Below are 17,714 nucleotides of genomic sequence, written 5' to 3'. Positions count from 1 at the left end.
AAATTATATATATATATATATATATATATCTCCTGGTTTTCGTAGCTCACACATAGTATACAACCAGCGCTTTACACCAAAATACAAGTATATATTAAAGAGAATAAAACCAGCTATACATAGACCAGGAACGGGATCACATTAACATCGTGTTTGGGGTCATAATGTACATAATTGTGTTCGCAGTAATCCGGTGACTGCAAATAGATTGTCGCACAATGCGCCAAGCAGATATTAGCAATGCCGGATTTATGTTTAATAATAGCATATAACAATGGTTGATTTGAGCTAGTTTTTCGGAGGGAACCGAGAGGTGAACTCCCCTAACTGCATCATGAGCCTAAGCATCGCCCACTGTTTGAACCAACCAATGCCCCCCAGTGAACTGGAAACATTCCGCCCCTGGACCAATGGAAGGAGACAACTTGCCATTATACATACCCATAATTTAACTGCATAAAAATGGGCTCCCCTGATCCAGAGACCAGTAGCTGTATTCTACGTGTCATCTAGTGACTACTGCACTCTGGATTCGGGGCGTGCATTGCGAACGTATGTATACAGGTTTGTAACTCTGATCTCTGTTATTGAACTATATTTTACCAATGTATAACTTGTAATAATGATTTTATATATATATATATATATATATATATATATATATATATATATATACACATACATATACACACACTTTCAATACAATATTTACTTTTGTGTTGGACCACAGAAACTGTGTGTGTTCACTTGCTTTCACAATAAGATTATTATACTGTGACATATTGCTCTGTAATTCACATTGTATTTTGATATTTAGATAGCAACCAATATGCATACTGTTGGTGTTCTAATATAGGATGGTATTGTGTATGCATCACACGTTGTGTACATTGTGCATTCACATTTGCGTATCGCCATACAGAAGGTGTGTCCACGTGGCATCAACAGTCGGTGAGATTAAACAGGATTTCACACTAGCGATGTGTTAAAATGGCCGCCCAACATCTAGGAAGGGGAGGAGATAAGAGGATCTGCCTGGTGCTTACTGGCTGTGGAGGGAGAGTGCACCCCAGGGTTGGGGGAGGGGCTAACAGGGAAGCATCCACCTTCCCTATCTGGTATAACCCCATGGATATGGTCGTCGCTGCTAGTAAGCAGCCCCTGTTCCATAAAATAATCTGTGGTGGTCTAGTGGGAAGCGCGGGACACCAGGAGCCCCCACTACCAGAGGTCTCCTGCTCCAGTGGTTAGAGCTGCAAGCCCGGGGTTCCCTGAATGCAGGGAGCAGTCTTACCAGTGTCCTCGATGAGCGCCAGCTGCAGATGTTCGGGAGTCCGCTGCTGAAGTCACTGATCCAGCCGCCAGTGCTTTGGCCACTGGCGCTACCCGCTTTTAGTAAAAACCTAAAGTTTAAATAAAATGCAAGGGAAACCTTCTAACACTGGCTTTCCCCCTCTGAAACTGGTGACTAGCTCTTGCCGGCACCAAACTCAAATTGATGGCCTCTGGCTGGGGTATAGAGGAGAGGAGCCTGGGCTTGTAGGTAATTTCATCAACTATTTGGTGCCCAAACTCTCCTCTCCAGGAGTACAACCCAGCGGCAGTGTCTTTGTGTTAGCTGCCAATGAGAGTTAGATGGACTCATTGGCTTACTGCATCCACGGATGGAGCCGGGCTGCAGCTCATTCACTAGATCCGCCTACCGGCTCCCTCAGTGCAGAGCGGGCCGGGAGGACGGAGGAGCAGACAGCAGCGGGTGCCGCAGGAGCGGGGGTTCAGGTAAGCTTCAGGTAAGTGTTTTTGTCCAAGGGCACTGCATAGGGAGGATGTCTACTGGGGGCACTGCATAGGGGGGACTTCTACTGGGGGCACTACTGAGCACTGCATAGGGGACCACTATTGAGGGCACTGTATAAGGGGCACTACTGAGGGCACTGCATAAGGGGACCACTACTGGGGGCATCACTGGGGCACTACGGGGGGCCTTTATTAAATTATGCTGGCTTTATTTGCCTGCTGCATTCATGTTTTTTTAGTGATAGAGATGTGTGTGTACCCAATCATAGGCTGAGTAGTATATTTTACTGTAGTGGTCCCAAATACAGTGTAAGCTGTATCAATCTATTTATGTCTAGATATTTTTTTTTATTGGTTCGGTAACCAAGAATTTGGAAACCCCTTTCAAAATCCTGCGTTTGCCACTGCATGGAAAACTTACACATTTCATTAGATTGTTAAAACAGTAACTAAAACAGATCAAAAACCAATACACAGTGTGTAAGAAAATCGTGCTGAAATAGGAAAAGGCCTGTACATCAAGTGATCTCAGTACAGCTTAAAATGTTCAAAACCTAAACATAAAATAACCACACTGGAAAACAATTGCAGCACAATCCATATTTATTATGTAAAGCAACAAGATGGCTGTGGCTAAAGAGCTCTGAACTCAGTAGATGCAACCAGGCTGCAGTATAAAGGCACTTAGAATACACAGGATAAACCGGTAGATACTATCAAACTCTTCACAGGAGTATTTTAATCTTCTGTGCAGATGTTATTTGGGTTAATTAGAGCCTGAAATTTTTCATTTGGAAAGATCCCTAAAGGCAGGCAGTGATGCATAAAAATGCATTTGAAAACTGTGACCATTACAATAAGGTGAGTGCAGAATTATCAGTTCATATAAAGGGTGCAGTACAGCTATTTCTCCAGTTACATATTTATAATATAGTATATTTATCCCTTAGATATGTAAAGTATACAAAATACATACTTGTAATGTAAAAAAACATGATTCATATATCTGATTAAACATTTGGTCCTTAAATGAATTTCAAATGACAGCCAGTGGTTTAGGCCCTTTAAGGTTAAAATTTTAAGGACTGCAATATTTTATTTTGTTAAACCCAAGAGTAAAAAGAAAAGGCAGCAAAAGATCCAGAGACAAAAGAACTAATCAAGAGGGAAGATTAAATGACTTCTCATAGCAGCCTCATTCTTCCAGAAAGAAAGTAGTTTTGGCATTAACAAGACATATTTAAATCTGTTACAGTGTTTACAGTCTACAAATCCATTCTGGCTGTCATTATTGAAAGTGCACAAACATTGACTAACATTTTGATGCCACAGCAACCAGAAGCTATGACTCAAATTATATGTAAGATGATTGCATCTGATGAAGTAATGGCTTTGTGATTTTAAGAAAAATAAACTGAGTTTCTTGCAGCTCAGTTGTGCAGTTTCACGCTTTTCCAAAAAAAAGAGTGCACAAAAAAAACAAAAAACATCCCTGTCTAGGCTTGGAATTGTTTATAGTTTAGCAATTGTCTTGGACACAGGATGAGGCAAACCAGAAAAAAAAAAAATACAAAGTCATAGAATTACTAATCAGTAGATTTTGAGTTTCCAGAGTCAGCTTTTCCATCCAAATCGTCATCAGAAGCATCATCAACCCCTTTCCTTCCAACACGCCGTGCAATTAAAGGTACATCACCACGCCTGTACCAAAAAAAGAATGGTTGACAGATTTATTTATGGTTTGTTTAATGTCTAGGAAATGTGCATACTTAATTCTAAGGAATGATCTTGAATCCTATCTTTATAGCACCATCTCTGTTGCTTTCTGCTTGGCAGAAGAAAATGCAGCTCAGATAGAAGAACTGACAGCTGCACTTGGGCGTGCACTCATTAACTGTTTGAATAACAGCAAATTCTAATTATTGATTATTGTTTTTCCTTGAAATGCTCAACGGCAGCTATTACAAATGTGGAGTTCCAATGTTTTTTTTTAAATTAATTTAATAAAAACACCTCCAGACAGTATATAATGTAGCAGCTCCTCTTCCTCTATTTCTTGAGACTGCTTCTGCAGGCATTTAAATATCACAAACCTGTCAAACATGAGTGGAATACATGCCCCAATGGGCTCTGCTTGTAGGAGAAGAGTATTTTAAATTTATACATTAAATCTCTAAATCTGGAAAAAAAGACACCATGGATAAATTCCCAAACTGCCCCCAGATGAGTGTACATAGAAGTGGCTGAAGGCAAAACTTTCACTCAAAGCAACGGTCTTTGGATATGAAAATGGTCAAATTTGGTAATGATGTGGATAGAGGATTAGGTGTCTCCCAAATTTAGATGTTCAGCAAAGAACCAATGCCTCACATCCCAGGAAGCACTCACTGACCTGACCGTGTTAAGTTATGTTTCAGAACTGGCTGCTCTGAACCAGACTAAGTTTGCTGAATAGTAGACCTAATTAATCTGGCTATAGTTTGCCTTGTTGCCAGCCAACCTCTACTATGTGAATCTTAGAGAAAAAGCAAAGAGTTTGTTCTCTGAACACCAGAAGTTCTATTCAAGTAAATCTGAAGCACTCTAAATCACTTTCAGGAGAGCCAGTTGTCTCTAGTCACTTGAAGATATGGACCCTTTCCAAAGAAATAAGGTGAAAACCCATCACCTTAGACTGGAATGATTAATAATTAGAAAGAAAACAAAACAATCAAGAATGGAGACTTACAGGGTAGGACCCTCAATTTGAAAACCCATCTAGAAGGAAGAATGTCTTAGATTATTCAGTCTCCATATGTTCTACTGGAGATCTTCTGAATCAATAACGTCTTTTGTAAGTACACTCACCCACACCAAAAAAAGAAAGTTTCAGGGAAATAAGGTGAAGGCCACTATTGAGGCAGTTTCAAAGAAATGAAAGAAAACTTGAATGTCTGAAGGATAAGTGGAACACTGTGGTCACATCAAACCACACAAGTCTACCAGACCTTATGACCATTTTCTGCAGAAACTGAAGATGTTAATCTAGTTCTAGCAGACATTCTAGTTAAGGCTGCATATACTTTAAGGACCAAACAATTTCTGTAGTTCTTTCTTCATTATTAAATGGATACATGCATACTTTTAACCTTAGACTGGAAATTTTACACATTGTAATTGCTGCCATGGAGGATTAAAGAGGAAAATCAGTGTTACCAAATAACTTCTCCCCTCAATAGTAGTATTTAGGTCCCTGCTTTGGCAACCCTACGATTACCTGCATTTTGCAGGGTCACAGCACTAAGATAGCAGTCACTTGTGCTCCCTGCAACAGATGAGATCTCAGGCTTTCGATTAGAGCTGCTGTGTGAAATCTTATATGGCATAGAGAGAGCAAAGCGAAGGTGATATGCAGGAAAGTGCTCTATACACAAATGGTGGATCCCTACAGCAAATGTGCCTCAGGAGAGACCCCACCAACATGCTATTATTGGAAAGAAAAAAATGCCTTGTAAAATGGACTCAAAAGTGGAAAAAGCAGGTGGACCACTCACAAACAAGACGCATTTGGATTGAACCCATTAATTGGTGCTAGAGTAATTACTTCTCACACATTGTAAATAATTTAATTGGCTACCAATTTACATTGAGTTACATCTAAACAGACACATTTAATTAAAGGTTGGGGTGGGTTATGTGATCTCAAACAAACTGGCACACAGTTACTGTATTATATTCAATATTAAAGAACCAGTGGCAGTACCTGAACAGCTTTACTACATTAAAATGATTATATATATATATATATATATATATATACACACACATACATACACACACACACGCAGCAAAACCTTCAGTTTTCTGTTTCTATGAAAAACAAACTGCTACGTGGACAGATTTTCCGTCTTCGAAGATATATTTTTTTTTAAACTAAAAAAGTCTACAGCAGACTTTCCCAAGATAACAACACTTACCGGAGCTTGCTCTTAAGGGTGTTAACCTCACGGTTCATTAAATCTGCTGTCTCTGTGGCATCTTCAAGCTCACGTTGCAATTTACGCCGCATTGCATTGGCGCGCTGTGCTTCTTCCTCTGCTTCTTCCACCTGGCGTTTTAACTGCTTCATTCGAACATTGTTCTTCTCAGCCTGGAAGCAGAAAAAAGTTTTACATATTACCCCAATGACCAGCTGAATTTTCTTTTTAATATGACAGCTAAGTGATACACTTTTAACTACCTGGTCTTTGTACTGTTCAGCATTGCGTCTTTCATCTTCTATCTGCATTAACATATCCTTCAATTTTTTCTCTGTGCGACGGACCTGTTTGCTAGCATTCTGTCTCTCCCTGCAGGAAAAAAAATAAATAAATAATTTAAGGCTGCCAGGTAATATTGCACCAAACTTCTATCCTGCATGGCACAGACTGCATCGCATTTTCATAAAATTCGAAACAGGTCTTAAACATACTTTGTCTCTGTATCAAGTTGTTCCTCCAGTTGTGCTATCTTTACTTCCAAGGCAGTGATTGAAGCCTTAAACTTTGATTTAACAGAGCCCTCCAACTCTTGTAGCTTTGTTTTCAATTCCTTGTTCTGGCGATCCAATTGCTGGCGGGCATTTTCATTTTTCTGAGAATTGCTGCGCTCTGCATTTAGGTCAGCATTCAGTTGGTCAACCTATAAAAAAACAAAACAAAAAACTACCAGAAGATCAGCTAAAGCTTGTTTAAATTATTAAATGCATTACATGATCAGTTGTATTTATATATTTCTTGAATACATTAGTGTGTATTTACACTGAAGTGCCAAAAGTCACGGGGTAGCGATGTAAACATGGCGGCATCACCGCTCTGTGACATCTTGGAAATGACCAGACCTGCAGCACTTGTAAGCAGACATCTCTTCAGTCAATTTCAACATCGGCAAGGGTGCGCCTACAATCATCTGGGACCACAGGTAAGCTATCCAGATGGCATGGGTCAACTCTCTCCAGAGGTCTGGAATCGATGCTGCGTTGAGTGGTTGCACGTCGCCGGGCTAGAGGGCATCCTACACAATGCTAGGCATCTTACCCCATGACTTTCGGCACTTCATGCCATTTTACCCATTGGGTTAATACACAGATCAATTTGAAAGTACAATTGCTATTTTTCCCTGTCAATCATTTTTTAAGCACTATAAAACATCAGTTCAACAAAAAATACATCCGAAGATAAATAAAAAAAAAACCTTACCTGAAGTGTTGCCTTTCTCAGTCTGTCATTGGCCAGTTCAGTGTTGCTCTGTTCCTCCTCCAGTTCTTCCTCCAATTGTGCAATGCGAGCATCCAATCGTCTCTTTTCTTCCAGAGCCAGGGCCCTAAAATGGCATGCATAAGCAAGCAAAAAAAAAAAAAAAAAAAGGTATAATCAGGTTAGAAAACCTAAGTCTATTCAAGGAGTTTAAATAGTGTGTGTCAAATTTTATTTCAGAAGAGACCAAAGCCAGTTTGTGGATGTGGTGAAAGCAAGGAAACATTCTTACCCTTTACCACTACTATTTGCAATTTCATCTGCCAGTTCATCTCTCTCCTGTTGAGCTTGTCTTTTGGCACGCTCTGCTGCAGCAAGTTCCTGAAATTGAATCGTAAAAAGAAGGTTATTACAGTCAGGCATATTATGCACAAAAACCAAGACCCCTTAAGGTCAAACTTTTAAAGATATTAAAGATTCTAACGGTCAACTCCTGAGGGAACAAAATTGCAAGCATTTGCCAGTTTAGGCTCATAGAAGGCTGAGGGTGTGCAGTTCTTTCATCCATGCCAATCAAGTTAATCTCGTGGATTTAACATCCAGTGCTTAGTTTCCTCATACTAACTATTGAGACCAATTCCTTAAAAGAGGCATCAAAACAATTGTAATATTCATCCAGTGATTCTGCCACTACCACTGCCCTCAGTAGTCAAACAACCCTTGCGGAGAAGAGTACATTTCTAATGTTGGTATTAACAGGCATTCCCTCACATTATTAATGGACGCTTCTATTTATAAATGCATTTAAAGACCATGTTAAACAAAAAAATGGTGTATATAAAGTGCTTTATATCAAGGCCAACATTTGCTCATTTTGCATCAATTAGTTATCAGATACTTGGTGCTACTTCTGGGCATATTTACCATAATGCCCAAGTACGTCTCAATTTTTTCAACTGTTTCCTATGCTATAAATAAAAATTATGCTATTTTTAAATATTTGTCATTTCTCTGACAGACTAATTCCCAAATCTTTCTGCAGAACATGTGATAATATGAGATATGGTAAGAACTTACCCTTGTTATCTCTGTTCCTACGAAGTCCATAGGGTTCCACAGGATACCTTGGGGTATAGGCGATGGCGGCAGACATCGCGCACCTCAGAGTTAAAGTTTCCAGCCTCCCAGGAAGCACTGGGGTCCCTCTCCTATACCCCGCTCCCGAGCCAAGGCAAATCAGTTACGTAACAAGCCATAGGCTGGAGGAGGAGGAGAAGAAAGAAGTCTGGAACACACAAGAATCACATTCCCACCAGGAGGAGACGAAAAAAAACTGTGACCAGAACAAAGCCCATCTGCAGTACAGGTGCGATAAGGCGAGAGTCCTGTGGAACCCTATGGACTTCGTAGAAATAGAGATAACAAGGGTAAGTTCTTACCATATCTAATTTTCTACTTCAGGGTCCATAGGGTATCCACAGGATACCTTGGGGATGTCCCAAAGCAGTATCCTTTAAGGGTGGGGACGCTCCTGTGCTGAAAGTAGAATCCGCCGCACGAAGGAAGCATCCTGAGAGGCGAAGGTATCAAATGCATAATACCTCACAAAGGTATGGACAGAAGACCACTTGGCTGCCTTGCAGAGCTGAACAGCAGAGGCACCACGACGAGGTGCCCACGAAGGACCCACAGACCAAGTAGAATGAGCTTTAACAGAGGATGGTACAGGAAGGCCCTCATGAATTTAAGCCTCAGAAATCGCCATGCGACTCCACCCTGCCAAAGTCTTAGTGGCAGGCCAACCCTTCTTACGGAAACCATAGAGGATAAGCAAATAGTCCGACTTCCGAAATTAATTTGTACAGTCAACATAAATCCTTAGAGCACGTACCACATCCAAGGAGGCCTCACCAGATGAGAGGTCTGGGGAATTAAAGGCCGGCACTATAATTTCCTCATCAATGTGGAAACTAGATACCACCTTAGGTAGGAAACCAGGGCGAGCGCGAAGCAATGCCCTGTCCCTATGAAAAATCAGAAAGGGAGGACGACATGAGAGCCCCCAAATCTGACACCCTACTGGCCGAAGCAATGGCCAGAAGAAACACAATCTTAGCTGTAAGCCATTTTAAATCCAGTGAGCCCAGTGGCTCAAATGGCGATCCTTGGAGAGCCCTCAGGACCACAGCCAAATCCCAAGGAGCCACTGGTGGAACAAAGGGAGGCTGAATACGAAGTACACCTTGCATAAAGGTGTGGACACCAGGAAGAATAGCAATCCTACTCTGAAACCACACTGACACGGCAGAAACTTGCACCTTCAGGGAAGCAAGGCGAAGACAGTGATCTAAACCCGCGTGTAGGAAAGCCAAAACCCTGGATATCCAAAACACCTGAGGATCACAGCCTCTAGGGCGACACCATTCAAAGAAAGTATGCCACACTCTGTGGTAAATTCTTGCAGAAGCATGCATCCGAGCTCTGAGCATGGCGTTAACTACAGAGCTGGAAAAACCCCTGGACCTTAAGAGGGCTGTCTCAACAGCCACGCCGTCAAGACAGACAACCCAGGTCCGGGTAATGGCAAGGACCTTGAGACAATAGGTCCGGACATTGAGGCAACAGCATCGGAATGTCTATGGAGAGACTCCGAAGTACCAGTGACGTTTGGGCCACGCTGGAGCTATCAACAGGAGCATGCCTCCTTCTTGCTTGAACTTCCGAAGTACTCGAGGAAGAAGGGAGAACGGAGGGAAGAGGTACTCAAACTGGAAAGTCCACCGTACTTTGAAGACAAATATGAATCTTTGTGACAGAGGAAAAGATCTCTGCGTTACAGGCAAAGATCCTTCGTTGTCTGTGAGGAACCACTTCCAATTTATCAGCCAGCCATGATTCTCCAACAGAGACATTGTCCGTTGCAGATGGCCCTGAAGTAGCCCCATAGACCCTGCTAATAGCAGAAGGTCATCCAGATAGGGTATTAGACGGACTCCCTGCATCTGCAGGTGGGCTGCCATAACTGCCATGACCTTGGTAAACACCCGGAGGTTTCGTGGAAAGGCCAAAGGGCAGTGCCTGAAACTGGAAATGTTGATTGACCACTGCGAACCTGAGGAACCGCTGGTGAGCTAAAGCAACTGGGACATGCAGGTAGCCAAGGACACCATAAAATCCCCAGGCTTCATAGCCAATATGATGGAACGCATAGAGTGCCCTACTTTCTGGAATTCCAGGGCCCTGTCTTGAACTGACTGAAGGCCTGCGGTGAAAAACCGGCTGGGAGACCTTCTGCATAAGGAGAGTGCGTACCCGTGAGAGACCACTTCTCCTACCCAAGTGTCTGTAGTAGTCTTGATACCAGCACTGGGCAAACGGAAAAAGTCGGCCTCCCACCCTGGAGTCCCCCAGGGGGAGGCCCATCCCGTCAGGACTGTTCTCTGTCCTTTTGGCCCTGTTGGGCCCAGGGTAAGTCCAAAGTCCCAGACCCTGAAGGAACTTGGGCCGATGGCAGACATGCGGATTTAGCTGCTGCCAAAGTGCTCACAATTTTTTCCCAGATCAGGGCCAAAGAAGACCTCATCATTAAAGGGTAAGCATTCCAACCCTTTCTTGGAGTCTGCAACAGCTCTCCATGAGCGCCACCACAGGGAGCGGCGCGCCGCCACTGCTGCCGAGGAAATTCTAGAAGTGAGGAGACCTATAACCAAGGCTGGCTCATTAGCATATATGGATCCAAAGCATCTGCCCCCTGTTCCATTCTCTGGCTACCCAGCTTAGTCATAGCTGGTCTGGAAGCCCCCCTATAAGGGAGTATATGGACTTCCAACAAAGTACCACTCTGCGATATGTAGCATTTGAGAGAACATAGCCAAGGTTGCAGTACTCACTAGGCATGTAATGAACTACAAGAAATGGATAACCTGCAGCTAACATTCCGATGATATCACTGACTAAGGGAATTCAGCAGAATAGCCTTTACACAAACGTTTCGCAGCCGCAAAACCTCGCATTTGCGAAAAGGTCTCGTTTTGGAGAAAAAATATCACGCAGGCGAAAAAGTATCGTGCAGGCAAATCCCAGACCGCCTACCTAGCGTGGCATAAACGCAAAACTTCATGGCCGAAGCGAAGAGTAGGCGAAAGGGCACCATATGCGGACTCCGCCTAAAGCGTATGTTGGTAGTAAAGGTAGTAGTCAGTCTCGAGAGAGAGAGATCGAGAGAGAGAGAGACTGACTACTGTGAACACTGCGTGAACTACCAGGGAGGGAGAATTAGCTGTTTCTCCTCACGTACCTGCCTCGTAACAGGTAGAGTGGAGCAGCAGGGTGTACGTCATACCTGCAGGCACAACTGCATGGTAATAGCACACAGCATGCACTGGGTATAATGCAATCACATAGCATATACATACATACACATAGTAGTAAAGCAAAATACTAGTCCTGTCTGATGCTTGTCAAGCTGCAGGAACTTGCTGCATAAATATGGCAGAGTGCAATACCAATTCTCACATATACATATTTTATATAAATATGAGAAACCCTCAGTGTTCACATCACCTTCCGCTAACAGTACTGAGCATGTGGTACGTTTTAGATGAGTAGAATAATCACGTTCACTCTCAGACATGATGAGTGTAAACGATGTGTATGTGATGCACCACACACAAAAACACTTCATTTCAACTGTGAGGCAATAAGCACCCTGCAGCACCACACCGCAAGGGAAAGAAAGACAGAGATAGTAAAATGGCTGACAGTCAGAAGTGAAGTACAGTCAGACAGCGCTAGCATATAGTCACATACAATGCATAAATAAATCACCTGCACTACAAGCACTATGATCAATTACGCAGACACAGAGCCTGGTAGGAAACAGTTCTGCATACACTGACCTCAGCGGAGGAGAGGTATGCGAGGGACCCGGACCGCGATGCCCCCTGTATCAGAATCCAGCAGTGTTCGCCACTTTTATAAAATGACCGCTGAGGAGCTGATAGGAGACAGGCCCGGGTGAGGAACGCTGTCACAGCCCGCCAGACCGCTGTGGAAAGGCACTGTGCAGTGGGGGAAGGCACCGCCTGTGAGATAGGGAAAAGCGCACACCCCTGGCATGCTATTAACCCCTGGGATGCTGGAGCATTTCCATACTGCTGCAGCCCGCTGTCCCTGGTGGTCTAGTGGAAGCGGAGGATCAGTACCTTTTGCTCCACGCACAGCCTGTCTCCAGGGAGCCCCCTGACTAGGGACAAATAGGACAGAATCGGCGGTAACCCACCGCTTACCTGAATCCTGCCACACAGTCTGGAATACCGGGGTACCCGCCAGCATCCCCGGATCAGTACCGGCATTCTGGCCCGGCGGGGTGAAGGAGCGACAGAATGGACCTCTAATTAGCTTGTCCATGCTGCCCACTCATATCATTGCAGCAAAAGCTGCTGGAAGAAACTTCAGGGGCTGTCCAACAGCCCCCCTCTGAAGAGGTGATCCGACTCCGGGCATTCACAAAACTGATTTGCCTTGGCTCGGGAGCGGGGTATAGGAGAGTGCATCCTGGGAGGCTGAAAACTAACTCTGAGTTGCCCGATGTCTGCCGCCATCGCCTATACCCCAAGGTATACATGAAAGAGTGCAAATAATGAGTTTTGCCAGATGTGTAAATCAATTACTTTAAACACTAGGGGCCAAATGTAATAGGGAGAGTTTAGAAAATGTGAGTTAAGCAGTAAACTCTCACCATTACATTGAGTTGTATTTTCAAAATTGGAAAACATCTGGATGAGAGTTTAAATCGTGACAGTTTGAGTCTGAAAAACATGCAAGTTTGTATGTTCTCTGACTCTTACATTGGCAGAGTTTAAAAAGTGTGAGTTTACTCTCACATTTTCTAAACTCTCACCCTATTACATTTGGCCCCAAAACGCTGTCCAATTTCGTTGGATGGAACAAAATTCTGGTAATTTATGGGAGCAAGTGACAATTCGCTCCCAAACATTGGAAAACTGCCAAAAACAATCATTTGGACAAATTGGTTAAATGAAACATGATTTCACCAATTTTTCTGAAGGACAATTTTCAATGGTTTCCAGAGCTTAGAAACAAATGGTCGATTGTCATTTGCTCATAAATTACCAGGTTTTCGTTCCAACCAGCCAGATTGGGCAGGTAATTTTATAGTGTGTACCTACAGATGTGTCCACATACATCTTACTTCCTTGCGCTTTAAACAGCCCTCGTCATGCCATGGTGTGTCTCAGCAGTGCAGAGCACTTTTTTGTGCGACTTTTTACCTTCAAATTAGTCTTCTTCATAGCACAATGCGAATAGGATACACAAGCAGCTTCAGCTGATTAAAATTAAATATTCTGTGTGCAACTGTAGGTGAATTTGTATGCGAAATGCTACATTACAGCGTCACAGCCAATGACATTAATGTAGCATTTTGAATGCAGATATAACCGCAGTTGCACACAGAATATAGGCATGCTCCATATCGTTTTAATCAGCAGAAGCTGCGTGCGTCCTATTCGCAATGTGTTGCGAGTAAAACTCATTTGAAAGCAAAGAGACGCTCTGCGCTACATCGTTGCACGCCACTCCTGCATTTTGTGTAATGTAACTTGTCACAGCACAGACTCTTCCCCATCTAAACTCCCCAGCACAGACTCTCCCCCCCCCCCCCCCCACCCTTCCCAATCTCGTAAAGTCAGTTTACACCAACAAAGCAGAAGGACTGAAGGAGGAGGCAGATGGAGACACGCACACAGAATAGGTGGTTGCTATGCAACCAAAACCCCCATGAACTACAGTAAGTGCTGGGCATCCAGTGTCCCTCATGGAATCAAGAGAAAAAAAAAGGATTTAATTGGCAAGTACAAAAATCCTATTTTCTCTTTCATCCATGGGGTACACTGGAGACATCCCTTAGCGGTCCGTAAGGGAGGGGGTGCTCCTGTGTTGAAGACAACACCCTAAGACCAAAACTGGCATCGTGAGATGCAAGGTTGTCGAATCTGTAAAACTTAATGAAAGTGTGCTGAGAAACAGGTGGCAGCCCTATAAAGAAGGGATGCCAAAGTACTGCAACGCGATGCCCAGTAGGTCTCCACCAACCTGGTAGAATGAGCCTTCACAGATTAAGAAATTGACTGACCCACAGACATAAGCATGGTGAATCACAGGTGAGATCCACTTGGCGATGGACTGCTTGGATGCAGGCCACCCATGCTTATGAGCGTCAGAGAACAAACAGAACATCAGTGCAATGCAGATCCTTGGTCCTGAACACATACCCTAAGCGCACAAAACACATCAAAGGAACGCAAGGACAAGTCTGACTCACCTCATAAGGAAGAGCAAGAACCACAGTTTCTGATTAATGTGGTAACTGGAAACCGCCTATATTAGGAAGGTCATATTCGTGAAGAGGACCACCCAGTTATAGTGAGAGATAAGGAATGGGGATCTATAAGACAAAGCTAACATTTCCGAGACTATTCTGGCTGAAGAAGCAGCAATTAATAAAAAACAGTCTTCCAGGTCAAAAACCGGAGGTCTGCCAAATCCAAGCACTCAAAAAGGAGGTTCCTGTAGAGCCTGAAGCACTAGAACCAAATCCAAAGGAACCACAGGAGGCACAAATGGGGTTTTGACATGTTAAACCCCTGCAGCAAAGTGAGTGGCAGGAATGACCGCAATCGTCCACTGAAAGAATACAAAAAGGACAGACACATGAACCTTCAAACTAAGATGGGGATCAAAGTATAATCCCCTCTGAAGAAATGACAGCAGTCTGGATAACTGGAACACTAAAGGAGAAACAGTTTGTTGTGAATCCAAGCTGAATACACTTGGTGTGAACAACAGGGTGTGGAAAGCCTAAGATGGCTTCCGGGCATGGAGCATAGTCCTAACCACTGCCTTGGAAAAACCCCTTGATGTTAAAATGGATGTCTCAATAGCTACCCCACCAGAGCCAGTTTCAACAGACTGTTGTGATCGCAAGGAACCAGTCTGAGAACATCGGGGCGAAGAGGCAGTCACTGAGGGGCCATTGACATTGGAAGAAGGTCTGCATACCATGACTGACTAGGCCAACATGGAGCTACAAGAAGTGCCAGAACCCGTTCTTCCTTTCGTTTGTGGAGAATTCGTGGAATCAGATAGGTAGACTACGTGGAACTTCCACTGAACAGATAGGGCGTCAATGTAATAAGCCCTTGAGTCTGGAGCCATACCTGACCACCTTGAAGTTCCTCCTGGAGGCCATCAGATCGATCTCCAGTTGGCCCAGCCAATCTACCAGAAGACTGAAGACTGTGCAGGGACCATACCCCCGAGTGAACAGCCTGGCAGCTGAGGTAACTTGCTTCCCAGTTGTCCATACTGGGGATATAGACGATCGCTCCAGAGGCGATTTTCAGCACACGGCATAAACCGTGCCATTTCCCGCATGGCCTGAGCATTGCTTGTGCCTCCTTGACTGTGTAAGTAAGCGACAACTGTCACAATGTCCGATTGAACTATGTCTGGCAGTCCCTGAAACAGATAACCGCTTGCACGAGGACTAGGTAGACCGCTAGAAGCTCGATAACATTGATGGGAAGAAGTGCTTCCTGGAGAGACCATCGACCTTGAAACATTGAGTGCAGAGTCACTGCCCGCCCATACCCGGAGGATGATGTCAGTCATGAGCAGACTCCACGACTCTAGCCTAACGGACAGCCCCTTTCCCAGTGAGGCATTAAAAAATAGTCACCACTGCAGGGACTGTCTTGCTTGGGAAGACATACGGATCACCTGAGAATGGATCTGGAGCAGTGATCCGTTCCACTTGGACAGGAGTTCCCATTAAAAGATCAGAGTGGAACCGAGCAAACTCGACCATGTTGAATGTTGATACCAGTTTTTGTAAGACCCTCAAGCAATGGTGGATAGAGACCTGCCTCTGCCTGAGAAGCAACCAAATTATGCACTGGATCGCAGCAATCTTGTCTGCTGGTAGCCTGACAAACTCAGCGACTGAGTGTCTAGGAGAGCTCCCAAATGAAGCATCTGCTGAGTAGGAATGTGGGATGACTCCTGAAAGTTCAAGATCCAACCATGAGATTGCAACAAATGGACCGATATCTGTAGATTATTTTCTAGGATGGAAGTCATTTGAGCTGTGAACAGCAGGTTGCACAGGTAGGGAAATGCATTGAAACCCTGATGGTGAAGGGCAACTATTATGGACATCACTTTTGTGAACACCAGATGTGCCGTTGAAAGTCTGAATGGAAAAGTCTGGAAATGAAAATGCTCATTAAATGGTAAAATACTAAGTATCACAAACCGCAGAAGGGACTGGTGCCAAATTGGGATATGCAGATAAGTGTCCTTGATGTCTAAGGATGCCATGAAGTCACCGGGTATTAAAGATTGGACAATGAATCTGAGGAATTTCATTTGGATTGCGGGAACTTTGAGGTGGACATTGAGAAATTTGAGATTCAAAACGGGACGGAAAGACCTGTACAAGTTTTGGTAGGAGATACAGGTTGGCGTAGAACCCTTTTCCAATGGACCCCGTTAAAGCCACTGCTTTTGCAGGATTCAATGAAAGGCCTGTAACAAAATACAGACTAGGAAGATCCTGAAGGCCAAGAGCTTACCCCCTGGTAACAATGTTTTAAATTCACCTTTCTGGCATAAAAAGAAACCATTGTTTGCTGAACCGAAGAAGGCTGGCCCCCACTGCTAAATCCACCTGGGGGGGATGAGAATGGGAGAGAGTCATGATGTGAGATTTTCTTAGTGCCCTTGGGTGCAGGACAGTGGCCAGTTCTGGCGTGACAACCTCTAGGGTCTCTATCCACGAGAGGAACCTGCATGAAAGGAAACTCCATTGCCGCTGGAAGGCGGAACAACCCGTGGTCTTCTTTGCAGATGAAAGGATAGAAAGGAAGATCTTGGTTTTGGCGCAGATGAGGACAGAAAAGCAGACTTGGGATGAAATAAACTTCTACAACCCTAGGCCAAACAGGAGTTACCCTGTAAAGGGAAGAATCTTCAAGTCCTTTTTAGATTTGGCATCCGCCTGCCACATGCATAGCCAAAGGCACGCCAGGCTGCAATTGCCGAAGCAGAGGATCATACACCAGATTCAATGGCCACCTCACCTAAGTATCTTGTAGCCAAACGATATTCTCTACCAAAAGAGAAACCGCCTGGAATGGGGTGTACTGTTACGCAGACCGTCATCTAAGGCGTCCATCCAACATTCCCCGGCTTTGTTGACCCAAGTTGCGGAGAGAGCACGTCTTAAAAGACAGTAGTACAAAATGGAAGAGTTTGTAGCGAATAAGCAGATTTTGCATCCGCATGGGCATAACTGCACATGATTACGTCAGCAAGGACGTTTCTTTCCCTGCCAGCCATAATTGTGTCAACATGTATATCTCATATAAGATAGATGACCCTGAAAGTACCAGCCATTTGACCAGGCTCTGCTAGGAGAAGTGATTAAGAGCTTTGTGTATTGTTCCTGAACAGAGATCAAACCAGTATTGCTTATACCAGAGACACACGGTCTTCTAAGGGTGTGTATTTCCGCACCTAAGTCCAGGGGTATGTTTATTGGAGTTAAACTACAGAAAGTGCTGAAAGGTAATTAAGAACCCCTGCCCAAATGATAGAGAAACAGTGTAGTCCAGCTAGAGG

The 17,714-nt window shown here is 44.0% G+C and overlaps 1 protein-coding gene across 1 annotated transcript in view; it reads right to left on the bottom strand.

Annotated features, from left to right (window-relative positions):
* Positions 1-2,382: 2,382 nt before the first annotated feature.
* MYH9 (myosin heavy chain 9) overlaps positions 2,383-17,714 on the bottom strand; it is a 386,037-nt gene continuing 370,705 nt past the window's right edge. Inside the window, exons 36-41 of the mRNA XM_088481216.1 lie at positions 7,303-7,391; positions 7,014-7,137; positions 6,248-6,456; positions 6,017-6,125; positions 5,754-5,926; positions 2,383-3,498 (exon numbers count right to left, since the gene is read on the bottom strand). Coding sequence (XP_088337342.1) covers positions 3,384-3,498; positions 5,754-5,926; positions 6,017-6,125; positions 6,248-6,456; positions 7,014-7,137; positions 7,303-7,391 — 819 coding nt within the window. The 3' untranslated portion in view covers positions 2,383-3,383. The remainder of the gene's footprint in view (positions 3,499-5,753; positions 5,927-6,016; positions 6,126-6,247; positions 6,457-7,013; positions 7,138-7,302; positions 7,392-17,714) is intronic.

Source organism: Taudactylus pleione, unplaced genomic scaffold (assembly GCF_031769625.1).
Source record: "Taudactylus pleione unplaced genomic scaffold, aTauple2 ptg000266l, whole genome shotgun sequence".
Lineage (NCBI taxonomy): Eukaryota > Metazoa > Chordata > Amphibia > Anura > Myobatrachidae > Taudactylus > Taudactylus pleione.
Note: the sequence above shows the minus strand (reverse complement) of the source record. Positions and strands in the feature narration are given on the sequence as shown.